General features: G+C 40.5%; 1 protein-coding gene and 1 non-coding gene across 2 annotated transcripts in view; both read left to right on the forward strand.

Moving 5' to 3' along the window:
• The window catches only part of megf11 (multiple EGF-like-domains 11), an 81,033-nt gene extending 72,416 nt beyond the window's left edge, over window positions 1-8,617 (forward strand). The window contains exons 17-26 of the mRNA XM_042412941.1: window positions 1,492-1,620; window positions 2,233-2,361; window positions 2,987-3,115; window positions 3,267-3,395; window positions 3,499-3,735; window positions 4,265-4,434; window positions 4,523-4,586; window positions 5,562-5,606; window positions 6,312-6,518; window positions 6,770-8,617. Of these exons, the coding sequence (XP_042268875.1) occupies window positions 1,492-1,620; window positions 2,233-2,361; window positions 2,987-3,115; window positions 3,267-3,395; window positions 3,499-3,735; window positions 4,265-4,434; window positions 4,523-4,586; window positions 5,562-5,606; window positions 6,312-6,518; window positions 6,770-6,945 (1,415 nt within the window). The 3' untranslated portion in view covers window positions 6,946-8,617. The remainder of the gene's footprint in view (window positions 1-1,491; window positions 1,621-2,232; window positions 2,362-2,986; window positions 3,116-3,266; window positions 3,396-3,498; window positions 3,736-4,264; window positions 4,435-4,522; window positions 4,587-5,561; window positions 5,607-6,311; window positions 6,519-6,769) is intronic.
• A 4,255-nt stretch (window positions 8,618-12,872) lies between these two features.
• On the forward strand, window positions 12,873-12,944 carry trnaq-cug. Its single transcript has one exon. It is a non-coding gene; the product is annotated as a tRNA-Gln (tRNA).
• Window positions 12,945-13,173: the final 229 nt, after the last annotated feature.

The following is a 13,173-nucleotide window of genomic DNA, read 5'->3' on the forward strand; positions in this document are numbered from 1 at the left end:
GACATGTTGGCCATTTGCCTGATGAAGACCCGGTAGGGTCGAAACTTTGCCTTTTTCAACCAATAGTAAAAAGCTTTAATCCAGTATGTGGACACTTTTTTTCCTTATTCATAAAAAGTATCACAAGTGTTTCTTTATTGATGTAGCTATTCGTCTTGTTGTATTTCATGTGTATTAAAGGCAAGACCATTTAAAAGAATGCCTATAAACAAACTGTCAAATTTTTATAAAATGTAAAATTATCATTGTAGTTCTTTCTGTCTCCTCACTATCAATGTTTTCACCAACTAAATATTAACAGTTGACTGACAATTTGTGTGACCAAGGGCGTTTAATTGCACAGAGGTAGTTCTTCACTGGCCACATAGCGAAATGAAAATCTGCTGTTGAGGAAAGACACCTACACACCAATGTACTGTAGATTTTACTTGTAATAATTTAGCTTTTTTTTTTTTAAAAAAAAAAGAAATTACAGAAAGGCAGTGGGGATTTTTTAATTCTCTTTCATGGCTCTGAGCAATGTCTTACAAATAAAAGTTTAATAGGTTAGCTGAAGGAAGGAAAAAGAAAAAACGAGAGCCAGTCCTAATTTGTCTGGACCGTAATTACTGGTGAGCAGGCGTTAGGCCATGAGGGACGAAGGTAGCCAACAACATGCACATTTTAGTGTTGTTGAGCCCCACTGGTGTCCTCACTTGTCCTCTGTCCAGCACACAAAGTCCCAGCCTAATGAAGCTCTCCCGGTGTGTCGAGGCTTGAATCCCCAAAAGCAGCTGTATGGGGGAGCCAACCTCATAGCCTAATGACAACCTGCTTGAAGGGGCTTGAAAGAGCTCTCGAGAAGAGGGGAAAGCCAGTTGAAATGTAATCATTAAAATCACCCCATGTGAAAATGAATCAGACCAATCTCTCTCACAGCCAGCCACCTTATCTGATATTTCTAACGCTGGGCTATTCTCTTTATATGAGACCTTTGATGTATGTGCTGGTGCTGCAGCTCCCTGATCCTGATGGTTAGATACACCTTGGTCCAATTTGTCCCACAGTCCAACAAGAAAACACAATGGAGGTTTCATTGGATATGACATCTTTTATTGAAGAGTGCCGGGGAGCATTAAAATATTAATTTCATAAAAAATGTATACAGTGGTCTGTGTACATGGTCTATTTTAATTCTGTGGCACATCAGTCATTCCACTCTAGTGAGTGGAAATAGGGCAGTGGAGCCACTGGAGGCAGTGATTGACTCCTGCTTTTGTCTAAACAGATCACTCCACTTCATGTCCACTCAAATAGAACAATATCATCCATTAGAGGAGTATGTTTACACAACCTTTCACTGAATGAGTTGTTTGCACAAATATGCTTACAATAATGTGTCCAAATTTGATGTGATAATGTTAATGGATTTTACTAGTCTTTGCGTATTAGTGATAATATGCAGATCAGGATTGTTTTGTAAAGTGATTTGTTGCTCTCTGTGTTTTGCAGTCTGTCCAAGTGGCAGATATGGAAGGGCCTGTGCTGAGATCTGCCTCTGCACCAACAACGGCACCTGCAACCCCATCGATGGCTCCTGCCAGTGCTTCCCTGGTTGGATAGGAGAGGATTGTTCTCAGGGTATGGCTTCTCTCTCATCTCATTTTCTCTCTTATTTTCCTCCTCTCATTGTCTGTCTCCACTCCTAATTTCTCTCTCACATTTACCATCATACACATTAATCATTTTCATGACCTTACACATTCCAAGAACTACCCTCAGCCCCAGCTGATGTAAAACACATAGCTTGCTTAAATGATTGTTGTAATACATAATGCTCTTTGATTTACAACACTGTAGGCCAAAGATCATTAGCAGAGCTTTGAGCCATCATGCTATTGGAAATTGATGTGTGGTATTTTATTGCATTAACTGCTTAAAGTAAAAATAACTTATGATCAGGTAGATGTTATATTACCAGTGCTTTCATTTGGAATATTCAACCTGACATCTATGTCTGCTCACATATTATAAATTATGGGCTGGTTGAGGGTTAAAATCACACTGGATTTTCTGTGAAGGTTTGTGTAAAGCACCCAGTCTGGTATACAGTACGTGTGTGTGGAGAATATCTAGGTATTTCTTCAAACACATGTTTTTATTTACTTCACATGTGCATGCATAGGAGATAGAGTATACTGGTATGTATAGGTTGTGTGACCATGAGCTTGACTGTGTCTCTGGCGTCTGCAGCCTGTCCCTCTGGGCACTGGGGCCCTGATTGTCTCAACTCGTGTAACTGTCACAACGGAGCCCAGTGCAGTGCCTACGATGGGGAGTGCAGGTGCAGCCCCGGCTGGACCGGACTCTACTGCACACAGCGTGAGTCTCTCCCATACAGTTAGTAGACACACAGTGTCATCTACTGGCAGTCCAACAGAACTGCAGGAGATGACAAGTGAGACATGAAACATTTTTTCAGACAACTGGATATTAGTTTTTCATTTACAGGTTTTAAGAGAAAGTAACATTAAAATAAAACTAATGGTCACTTGATTAATTTGCTCATTATTCATTCCAGTCATTCATCCAGGGATAGTGCAGATCATCAACATCAGTCGACTAATTTGAATTCCATTATCTATCCCCTAAGGGTTTTATTCATTATTTTTTGTGGTGTCATGCTCCTGCCATTGTGCATGGAAATGACATTAATTTTAAATGTTTTCTCTTTTTTGTCTCATATAGTGTCCCACTATTTTCAGTTGTGTTGTTCTTTACTTCCACCTCTGTGCCATGTTAACACCATAACTGCATTTTCTGCTGAAGCAGGAAATGTTTCATTTCCATTCATTCACATTGTCCCTTATTGTGTATGCTGCAGGGACATTGACTGGTGTTGATTTTCCTGTTCCCCCGCAATATGACCTTGACTCTTTATGTTGTCTCCCCCTCTCTTTGTTTCTCTACCCCTCCCACCCCAACATTTTATACATCTCTGTCCCAGGCTGTCCTTCAGGATTCTACGGCAGGGATTGCTCTGAAGTGTGTCGCTGCCAAAACGGCGCAGACTGTGACCACATCACTGGCCAGTGTGCTTGTCGAACAGGCTTCATTGGGATGAGCTGTGAGCAGAGTTGAGTAGGCCCAGCACATTTTAGCTTTGTGTAAAATTACCCTGTGGATGATTTTAGTTGTGTGTGTGTGTGTTCTATAAACACTTTGGCTCCCACTCTCTAAGTGCTTTAATTTTGATGGATATAGTAATGCACCTCTCTCCCATGCAGAGTGTCCTGCCGGTACATTTGGATATGGTTGCCAGCAGCTGTGTGAGTGCCTGAACAATGCTACCTGTGACTACGTGACTGGAACATGCTACTGCAGCCCCGGATATAAAGGCATCCGTTGCGATCAAGGTGAGAGGTGATCCAGATGATTGAGGCTCTCTGCTGTATTATTGTTCAAACACAGATGTGTACACAGTGTTCAAACGAACCACTTTCTGTGTTTTCCCTGTAGCAGCTCTGATGATGGAGGAGCTGAACCCCTACACTAAGATTAGCCCAGCACGAGGCTCAGAGCGCCAGTCTGCAGGGGCTGTCATGGGCATCATCTTTCTCCTCCTCATCATCATGGCCATGCTCAGTCTGTTTGTGTGGTACAGACAGAGGCAGAGGGACAAAGGTCACGAGATCCATCCCAGTGTGTCCTACACACAGGCAATGCACATCACCAACACTGACTACTCCCTGTCTGGTGAGATATTGTGAGACTACTCAAAACATTCACCTGCTATGACTAATTACTGTACATTTGTCCATCAATTGGATATTTGTTTCTGATTGAATGTCGTTCATTGTTGGCAAAAAAACAGGCATACATCTTACAATGTATGCATAATGTGTATCAGTGCTCTGAAGATAATAGGGGGACCCAAAAATTCCCAGAATTGTAAAAAGAAATCATTATAAATCATTCCTTTCTAATCCCATTCAAATTACTCTCGTTGAGATGCAATACACTTGTCCCAGTGCTTCTCCCATTCCTGGAAACATTTCCTGTAATTATGTTTCATCACCTCTTGCATTTCTTCCTGGATTTCTTCCACATTGGCAATTCTTCTCTTTTTTAGTTTCACCAAGCTGTAGGCATACATGGGAAATCGGATAACTACATCCTACTCTCGTGCTATCGATGGCTTCCTAGAATTTTTGGGTCCCACCTCGTGTGCATTAATTGTTATATTTAGTCTTCAAACCTCTCAACCTATTGTTTGAACCCTCAGAGTGTGGCAGCACTGTAGCGATGAGAACCAGTGCTGCTGAGGTAAATCAGAGCCAGAACAGCAGCAGCAGCACTGGCCAGTGCTTCTCCAACCCCAGTTACCACACGGTGGCCCAGTGCAATGTTGTCTCTACCATCTCCAGCAATCTGGACGGCTCTCTGACCCTCAAAGTATGGTCACTCTCCACATATACTCAAGACGAACATTCTTAGTAAAGTACTCTGAAGGCAACATTAATCTGTGCTCTTCCTTTCACAGTCAAGCACCCTGAAAAACAGAAATGGCTCTGAATGGAGAGCCTACTGCAACCTCAATGACCTAGGTCAGTTTTACTCTCTCTTACTATGATACGCCACATACATCCTGAATTTGGACTTTGTAGTGTCGGTGCTTCAAGGGCAGAGACGCATGTATCATTAGTACAAACCTCATATCTGCACCAGCCTGGACACAGCTACCCTGCTGTGAATGAAGATGAACCAGGGGTTTCTTGTTAGACACAACCTTTGCTCTGATTTTGATAAGATATGCGGCAGGGAAGAGAAAGCAGTGGTGCCGAGGTGAACAGGGGTCATTGTGAGCTCATTAGCGCTCTTTCACTTCCCCCTCTGGCGAATTCCTCTATGATGGCTTACACTGGGTCAAATACTGCACTCTTGGGCTGTGGATTATAGAAAATTAACTCTGAAAGAACAATAATGGCTGAAATTACTAGTTTATGATCTGTACTATCTAAGTGTATCTCATTTTTAGAGAAGATATAATATTAAATACATAAATCATGGTTGTAGTCTCTTTAGTTTGTGGTGTGTGGTGAAATTGTGCTTGTGTACTGATTACAGGCTTATTGCTGCTAAGCAGTATGCAACAATGTAAATGTCCACAATTCATTCTTTACATGCTTGACTTAAGAGTCAGATTTGTTGAGCACATTTCCCGTTTGTGTTAAATTACATGGGAGATCAATCATCATGACATGTCCCTCTTAAAAAACATATTGCATGTGCGTTCCGATGTACTGAAGTAATAGACTGATGTACTCTTTAAGACAAGTTTGTCGGCTCATCATGATGTTTTGATGTTTGGCCATCCCATCATGACCACGGTTGATAATGGAAGCTTGTAAGCCTTGGGGTAAGACGATAGTAAGCGGATGAAACATCTAATAACTCGTCACAAACACATTCTTTATATTTTTCTAAAAGAAGACATACTAAGTTGTACCTCAATGAGAGGTTTCCTGTCAGGGGGAATTCATATGTGATGTTTGACTTTGATGTTTTGACATTTCTAACAGATGTTCAACAGGGGGAGACACAGGCACAGAGAGGCTCCAGAAAAGGTAAATAATTAATTGTAACAACAGTGTATGCGTGTTTGTCTACTGCATGTATGTGTGTGTGTGCAGACAGATACTGCATGTGGAATCCTGCTCAGCCTCACCAGTACTAATAATACAAATCCTTTTATGCTCAGCAGCCCATGTATCAATTTCCCTATTTGGTTTCTATTCCCTACCGAGACTGCTATGTCTCTGAGCCAAAATCCCATATTCCTTATATTCTCCGTGATTTATGTGAAAACTCATTTTGGACAAGATCATGGTGGGCTGAGGTTTTGTTCCAATGGTAATTGCTCTCTATGGCTCGGCACCCGATACATCACTTCGTCTCCCACACTGTGCAGTCGGTGGTGAATGTGAGGGACCCAGGGGTGTGAAGAGTGGTCTGAAGGAGCTTTGCTGCGGTCTCTAATGAGGCCTCTTATCAGACTGATGAGACCGTTATGGATGAGATGAGTCTTCCACTCTCTCCCCTTTGTACTCTGATTACTATATGCCAACATTAGTCACCTGTCGGAGACAAAAGAAGTACAACTTCTTCAGAATAGCAACAAATTTCATTGCCATTCTTTTGGCCACACTCTGATGTCTATTTAATTTTAATGCTAATATCAGAGTCTAGAATTAATATCGCTACTATACATCTGTGACAATCTCTTCATCTTTGTTGATACTGAATATGTCCTTGTCTGGCGGCTATTGCAGATTACATTAAGAGCTCCATGTGCAGCAACAGCTCCTGCTCCCTGAATAGTGAGAATCCATACGCCACCATTAGAGACCCACCAGGGCTGGCTTGCAAGCACACAGAGAACAGCTATGTGGAGATGAAGTCCCCCTCCCACCGTGAAGTGCCCTTTGGAGGCACTGCCACCCTCCTGGGCAGTGCGAGCAGGAATGTCTATGATGTTGGTGAGTGTGTTGTTGCTCTGGTGTGTGGAGCTCAGCAGGGTCCTGCAGCTTATGGCCTCTCTGGTCATGTCGCCGGCTGTGAACCTGTACAGACTTTGTAAGCCTTGATAAGAGGAAATGTGGGCTGCTTCTGTATTGCATGCACCTCGCTCTGCTCCTTTTTCCTCAGCCTGTGCTTGCCACTCTTCATCCTCGGTGTTTTTCACATGCCTCTCCCACTTTTTCCCTCCTCTTTTCCCAAACTATCACAGAGCCAACGGTGAGCGTTCTGCAGGGACCGAATGGAATGGCCACCGGCTTCTCCCAGAGCCCCTATGACCTTCCCCGTAGCAGCCACATCCCCAGCCACTATGACATACTGCCCATGCGTCACAGCCCCACGCACACACCCCCACCACCCCCAGAGAGCCCCAGCTCGCTGCTCTAGAGGGCACATCCTCCGTCCGGCCCTGACAGCGTGCCGGCATCCAGGCAACGTTCAGCCAACTTTCAACCAACGGTCCTCCCTCTGTCTCCATGTGTGGTCAATTAGATACTGAGATGTTGAGATGGAGGGACAGCCACAGCTCCTCTGGACCCTGCTCTCTTTGGCTCCCACACTCTTTCTGTGGCCCTGAAGGAGGGAGGGGAGAAAAGAGTGTCCCACACACCAGCAACCATTCACCCACTTCTTTATTTTCTTATATAACTGATCACTCAAACTGCTGCCCAGCTCTTTATGGACCCTCTGAAGTGGAACATAATGGTTCCAAACAGAGCTAAGGGTGGCACACATGGATTGGATGGACAGATTATTTACAGGGAGGCTATCCTCACGCTCATTTTTAGCCCCAAAATATAGGTTTACTACTCAAGGGCAGCCAAGTGTCTATAATGTCCCCTAAACAGAGAAGTGATTTTCTCCACAGGAAGGAATGTACAAAACCATTGACTTGTCAAAGCAGGCAAAGATTTATCTTATAAAGACGTCAGCGTTTATGAATTGACACTGTGTGCTGCAGCTGCAGACCACAGCACAGCTGACATGAGATGATTATGATCATCCACTCAGAAGTGAAGAATTAGTAGAGTATGTTCTGTTCTAAATGTTAAACATGGAAACCCGGATGAGAGTGAAACAAGCTGACAAGGCATGGATTAATAGTAAAATATTATAATGGTCCTTTATTCGCTGTTATCCAGTAATGATCACGCAGTCGATACTAATGTGATCCTTGTCAGAAACTCAAGAGCTTCTTTTCAATTGCAGTTCAAATGAGGCCACGGACCTACGAGCGTATCTGGATGTGTATTCAGGTCACCAGAGCTCATGCATTTATTGCATTATTGAGAGTTACAAACATAGGTCTCAAGTTTGGATTTTTTTTCCCCACATTAATGAAGTGATCGGATATTGTGTTGTTTTCTATGTGAGAGCATTTTTTTCTTGCAAATGTCTTAGTTTACATTTTTGAAATATTGGGTGTTAAGAAGGGATTGCTTTGACCCTTATGTTTTGTATTTATAAAAAACAATTGCTTTATTTATTAATTTATATTAGTGATGGTGAATTTTATCAGTGTGACACTAGAATTAAAAAAAAAAAAGATGAGCATGATCAGATTATGGATACCCACTGATGTAGATAACACACAATTTATCTTCTTGTGAGATGATCAGTGTCATTTTGTGAACTGTTTTTGAAGTTATTTAAATTGTTCTTTCTCTCTCTCTGTCAGATTGTAAATTGAAAATAAGGTTTCATCTGACTAGTTCAAGACCCACAAATACCCTGTGCAGTAATTACAAAGGGATCCATATGTAAAAAGTCCATTTATAAAATATTTTATGTTTGTATCAGGCGGATTAACTCTGTTATTTATTGAACTGAATTTATTCATTCACTATGTGAATTCCATTTCACCCTCTGTAGAAGCAATAACATGTTGACAATCGATGCCCAGACAGCATTTCATTAGTGCTGGACATTATGCCATTTTTGACCAGTGTGTTGACAGTGGATCATATTTTATGTGACTTTTTTTTTTCCTCTGAGGAAGGTATTTTTTCCAGTTGCTGTCATATCAATGCTGCTTGTTGTTTTGGTACATAAGTTTCAAATAAAAGCCTATTCTGCCATCAGAAACCTGTTTCAGTCAGGTTAATACCCCTGATAGAGAGGAAGTGAATATAGTTTTTCTCATGTCAAGTGTCTCTCTTCATCTGTGACTCTGAATATTGAAATTCAATGAAAGGGCAATTTCATGTTGACAAGACTGATTTGATGCTGAAGATTCCACTCTAACAAATGAGAAATGTTACTTCCAATACTTCAGCCTGCATTACAGAGGGTCAAATGTTGTCTAGACACTATTTCTTTCTTCTGAGGTTGAGGAAAATTATTCACACATTATTCTTTGTAAACTAGATTCATGTGTGCTCTCATGTCATATAGTATTTTAGCGCAGAGTTGACAACTACATGATTTATACATGTACATGTAATTCTACAGCTTGGGATTTAAACAGCATTGTACTGTTTTAAAGGTCTTTGGATTTCAGAAAAAAATAATTTAATTAATTCATTTTTTAATAAACTATTTATATTTATTACATTGTAAAACCCAGGTGCAACAAGTGTTCTGTGATCAAACACATGACAGAAACAAAATCAAATTATATTTACAATTTAATATGTACCCTATCTGTTCAGTTTCTAGCATTTGTCTATGATATGACATCATAGTATTATTTCACAGAAATATTTAAAAGCAGTTCATCAGTCTTTTTAAGCCACATCCAAACTGCTTGAAAATATATATGAAAATATATACGTAGTAAATGTGTGTGCATAAATTATGTTTTTGTTTGACACAAGTGAAATATGACCAGCTATTAAGAACATGTAGCTGTCTTTACTGAACTGGATTGCTGTCATATTGTGGGTTCCCATAGAGAAGCCCCAGTGAGCCAGATCACTACAGTTGAGCTGTTCGGATTGTAGTAAGGCTCCACGGATGATGGACAGGCTGCTCAGCTGACTGCCGACAGGCCCTGAGTGATGCCCCGCTGAAAGGAAATGCAGCCTGTAAGTCAAGAAGCTAATGGACCAAATACAACCCAAGTACAAGAGACAGAGAGAGAGAGAGAGAGAACCACAAAAAGACGAGGTCACACTGCGGCGAGGTGAAAGCTCAAGAGACATTTTCAATTTTGTAGCTGGTTGAATATCCTATCAATGCAGAAATAATTCATGTCACATCTAAAAAGGGGCAGAGAGTTAAAGACAGCAACAACACAGAGATTTCATTTAACTGAACAGACATCAGACTGAGAGGTGGTTACATGCTGAAAGGCAAAAAGTTCAAACTCTCTCAATCAAATGCTTTGCAGCATGACATTCTATCAAAAAGGCGCTGAACCCACTACTCTTGTTCAAATGCAGGTATGATGCTGTGACATAAGAAGGGCATTTTTCAATTTAATGACTTGTTCAGCCATTCTGGACCAATTTAGATCAGGTTTAAATGCAAAGTAGGTTATTAAATATGTATCTGTAAACTTGTTTTTCCCTCCTCTTCTCCAAGGAGTCCCATTGACACATCAACATCTGCTCACAACTGTACTCTACTCTAATTTAGCAGCATCATCTGTCTCACAGGAAGTCATCTGTTTGTCTTTCGAACACATTTATATTTAAGTGCAAAATGAATCCTCACAGTAGAAAAAAAAGTCCTTCTTCCACTGTTCCTATTCTTATTTCAGTGTCATGTGTTGAATACTTAAGTTATGCATAGTCTGGTGCATTTTTTCACTTAATTAATGCACTATTTACATAAAGTACACTAGTTAAAATTCTGTGCAACTGGCAAGTTTTCTGATGTGAAGAACAAGGCAATCTTTTTTTAATGTAGCACATTCAAGTAAAGGGTAGGTACACATTTCCTCTTATTACAAATGTCACATCCTGTATATACATTGAAGGTATTGGTCTTTTCCATAACAAGAGAGAAGCTTTGGAAGATACCCACTTGATTTGGCCAACTCAGACTGCTGAAGCTTCATATTAGCTTCATTTTTGCACAGTATAAGGACTGTGGATTGTTTTTTCATATGGACAAGAGGAACAGACCAGTACCACATATGTACATATGGGCATTTCAGTATTGTTTCATGATAGACTTGAGGAAATTTGAACCTGTCCTTTAAATAACCACAATATACTTTGCGTTAAAATGCACACATCAACAAGTGACATGCACAGAAAAATATGAAAATTAAAATAAGAAAACAGTTACAAAAGAAGCCTTGAAGCAGCCACAAAGCAAACAGTGACTTTGATAGTGTTAAGTTCCCAAACAAGTGTAATATAATTAGGTTCACAGGGAAATTAATACTTAATGCAATACAGCACAACACAACATTAATAATTATGTGTAGAATGTGAAAATAGTAGACTAATGGATAATGTCAAATTGCAGCACCAACATTAGCTAGAAAGGGCTACAGTTTTAATGGATTTCAACAGCACAGAGACGACTCCAGAGTGTACTTAAAATGAGCATTTGGAAACAAAATACACTTTGTTTTATGTAAAATATCCTTCAGTGGGCCCATATAGATGGAATAAAACAACTTAGACAATGTATAAATTCTAAGTAAGGCTGTCCATAGGCTGCTTATTAAAATGTAAAGTATTGCACAGGCAAAGAAGAACTGCGGGGACTTTCCCTGACTAATGTAGGCCTCAGGCATAATCCTTTCTGCTGCAGTCATCCCATCAGCTCTATCTTTCAGCTGAAGCTGTTTCCCACACAAGCAGCCATTAGGAAGAGGCTACTTCTAAATGCTCTGACCGAGTTGCCCCTTCGGTTTATTCTCGAGAGGCTGCACCTGGCTGCTGACCACGCTGCTGCTGGATAACCTGTCACTATCACTTCTGTCTGACAGCTGCTGTTGAGAGCTTGCGTGATAGATTCATGTGGAGTAAGGAAAAGTGAAGTGAACATCAAAAGCTTACAAAAAAAGACTACCTGTGTTAATGTTTGTATTGTTCTTGTGAACTACTGCCATCAGGCATGTAATCAGTGCTCATTGTGAAAGTGTTCTTATTGAAAAATGTACCACTTGACTGCAGTCCGCTGTGGTCAATAGCAGCACTCAGCTGCAGATTTTTATTGCAGTCACGTCCTGCTACAGGAACTGTGAGGATCCAGCCTACCAGAGCTGGATCTTTACTTAGCCATTCTTAATGTATAATCAGTATTCATCCCAGTCAGGCGGATCATTTTCACTTCTTCTGTCTGCGACTGCTCCCAAATTCAGATCAAAATGTACCTTGACAAAGACATAACTACACAATAATCTACATGAGCCCATTTAACAAAGTTAGTCTGGAACAGTAATTATAAGGACAAACAGTGTGTCTAAATCAGTTTAATTAGAGAGGTCTGTACACGGAGGACAACAACTCTGTGAAGGCTCAGTTGTTTCCACATTAGTTCAGAGCTGAGGTCTCCAGAGTATTTTCTCTATGAGACAGAAAGAACATCGTAGGAAAAACTCAGATATTTATTTACACTGATTTCAGATATATAATCAGCTTGTAATACCTTTGAAGGAGTTTAGCAGTATCATCTACATCCACTATATGCCCATGGTTGGCCTAAACTACTGAGTAGTTAGTGAGGAGATAATGATGATAAATTCATAGAGATGCAGCCATCAGTTTTGAAGAAATCAGGACAGACTTAGTTGGTACCAGCTACTGTATGCGGAAACATTCTTTTTCATATTATAATGATATTATAAATATTCATATTCAAACTTAAACAGCAATATTTCATGACATAGACATTCTGCAGGGTATTCATCATTATACAAAGATGGTAAGATATAAAAAGATTAATTATCTTAGTATTATGCATCACTTGAGTTTCAGTTGTTCACTCACTCTGAAAGCTTTAGGTTGCAGAACCACTGTGTGTCCCAAACCAAGTCATATCATGATTACTGTCCTAATTTAGTCATGGTATCATTTTCTGGTTAGTCTGGCTTGATTAGGCTGTAGCCCTTGATTACAGTTACAGTCCCAAATGGCTTCACAGTGCCCACATGATAAAACCCCTAATTAAAATGATGAAAAAAGGCAAAGCGTGTAAATAAACACTGATATTCCTGCCATCGGCCACTAGGGGGCAGTCAGAGTGACCGTGTGAGACTGGTGGAGGAACTAAAACCAGTGAGTTTTCAATCCATGCGGGTGATTTTCAAGTTTACTCAACAACTGACATCACAGAGACTAAAATTACTGACAAGAAACTGTGGCACCTGCAGTTAGGTTTCGACCTGATGTGGCGAAAAGGATAGTGCAAGTGGTTCTATGGTGTAATGGTTAGCACTCTGGACTCTGAATCCAGCGATCCGAGTTCAAATCTCGGTAGGACCTAAGTTTTCATGTTAACTGAATTGGAGATATTACGAGTATCAAAACTGTATGTTGTCAAATTAATATGATATAATTACTTCAAATTAGGCATGAACATCCTTTACTGACAGGTATCATGCTGTGTCCTGCACTGTGATCAACACAATGTGCGCAAACCTAATGTTATTGAAGAGCAAATGCGTGTTTTATTGTCAAACTACATGCATATACAGCGTTCACACACTTAAAA

This window comes from Thunnus maccoyii, chromosome 5 (genome assembly GCF_910596095.1).
Source record: "Thunnus maccoyii chromosome 5, fThuMac1.1, whole genome shotgun sequence".
NCBI classification, from domain to species: Eukaryota; Metazoa; Chordata; class Actinopteri; order Scombriformes; family Scombridae; genus Thunnus; species Thunnus maccoyii.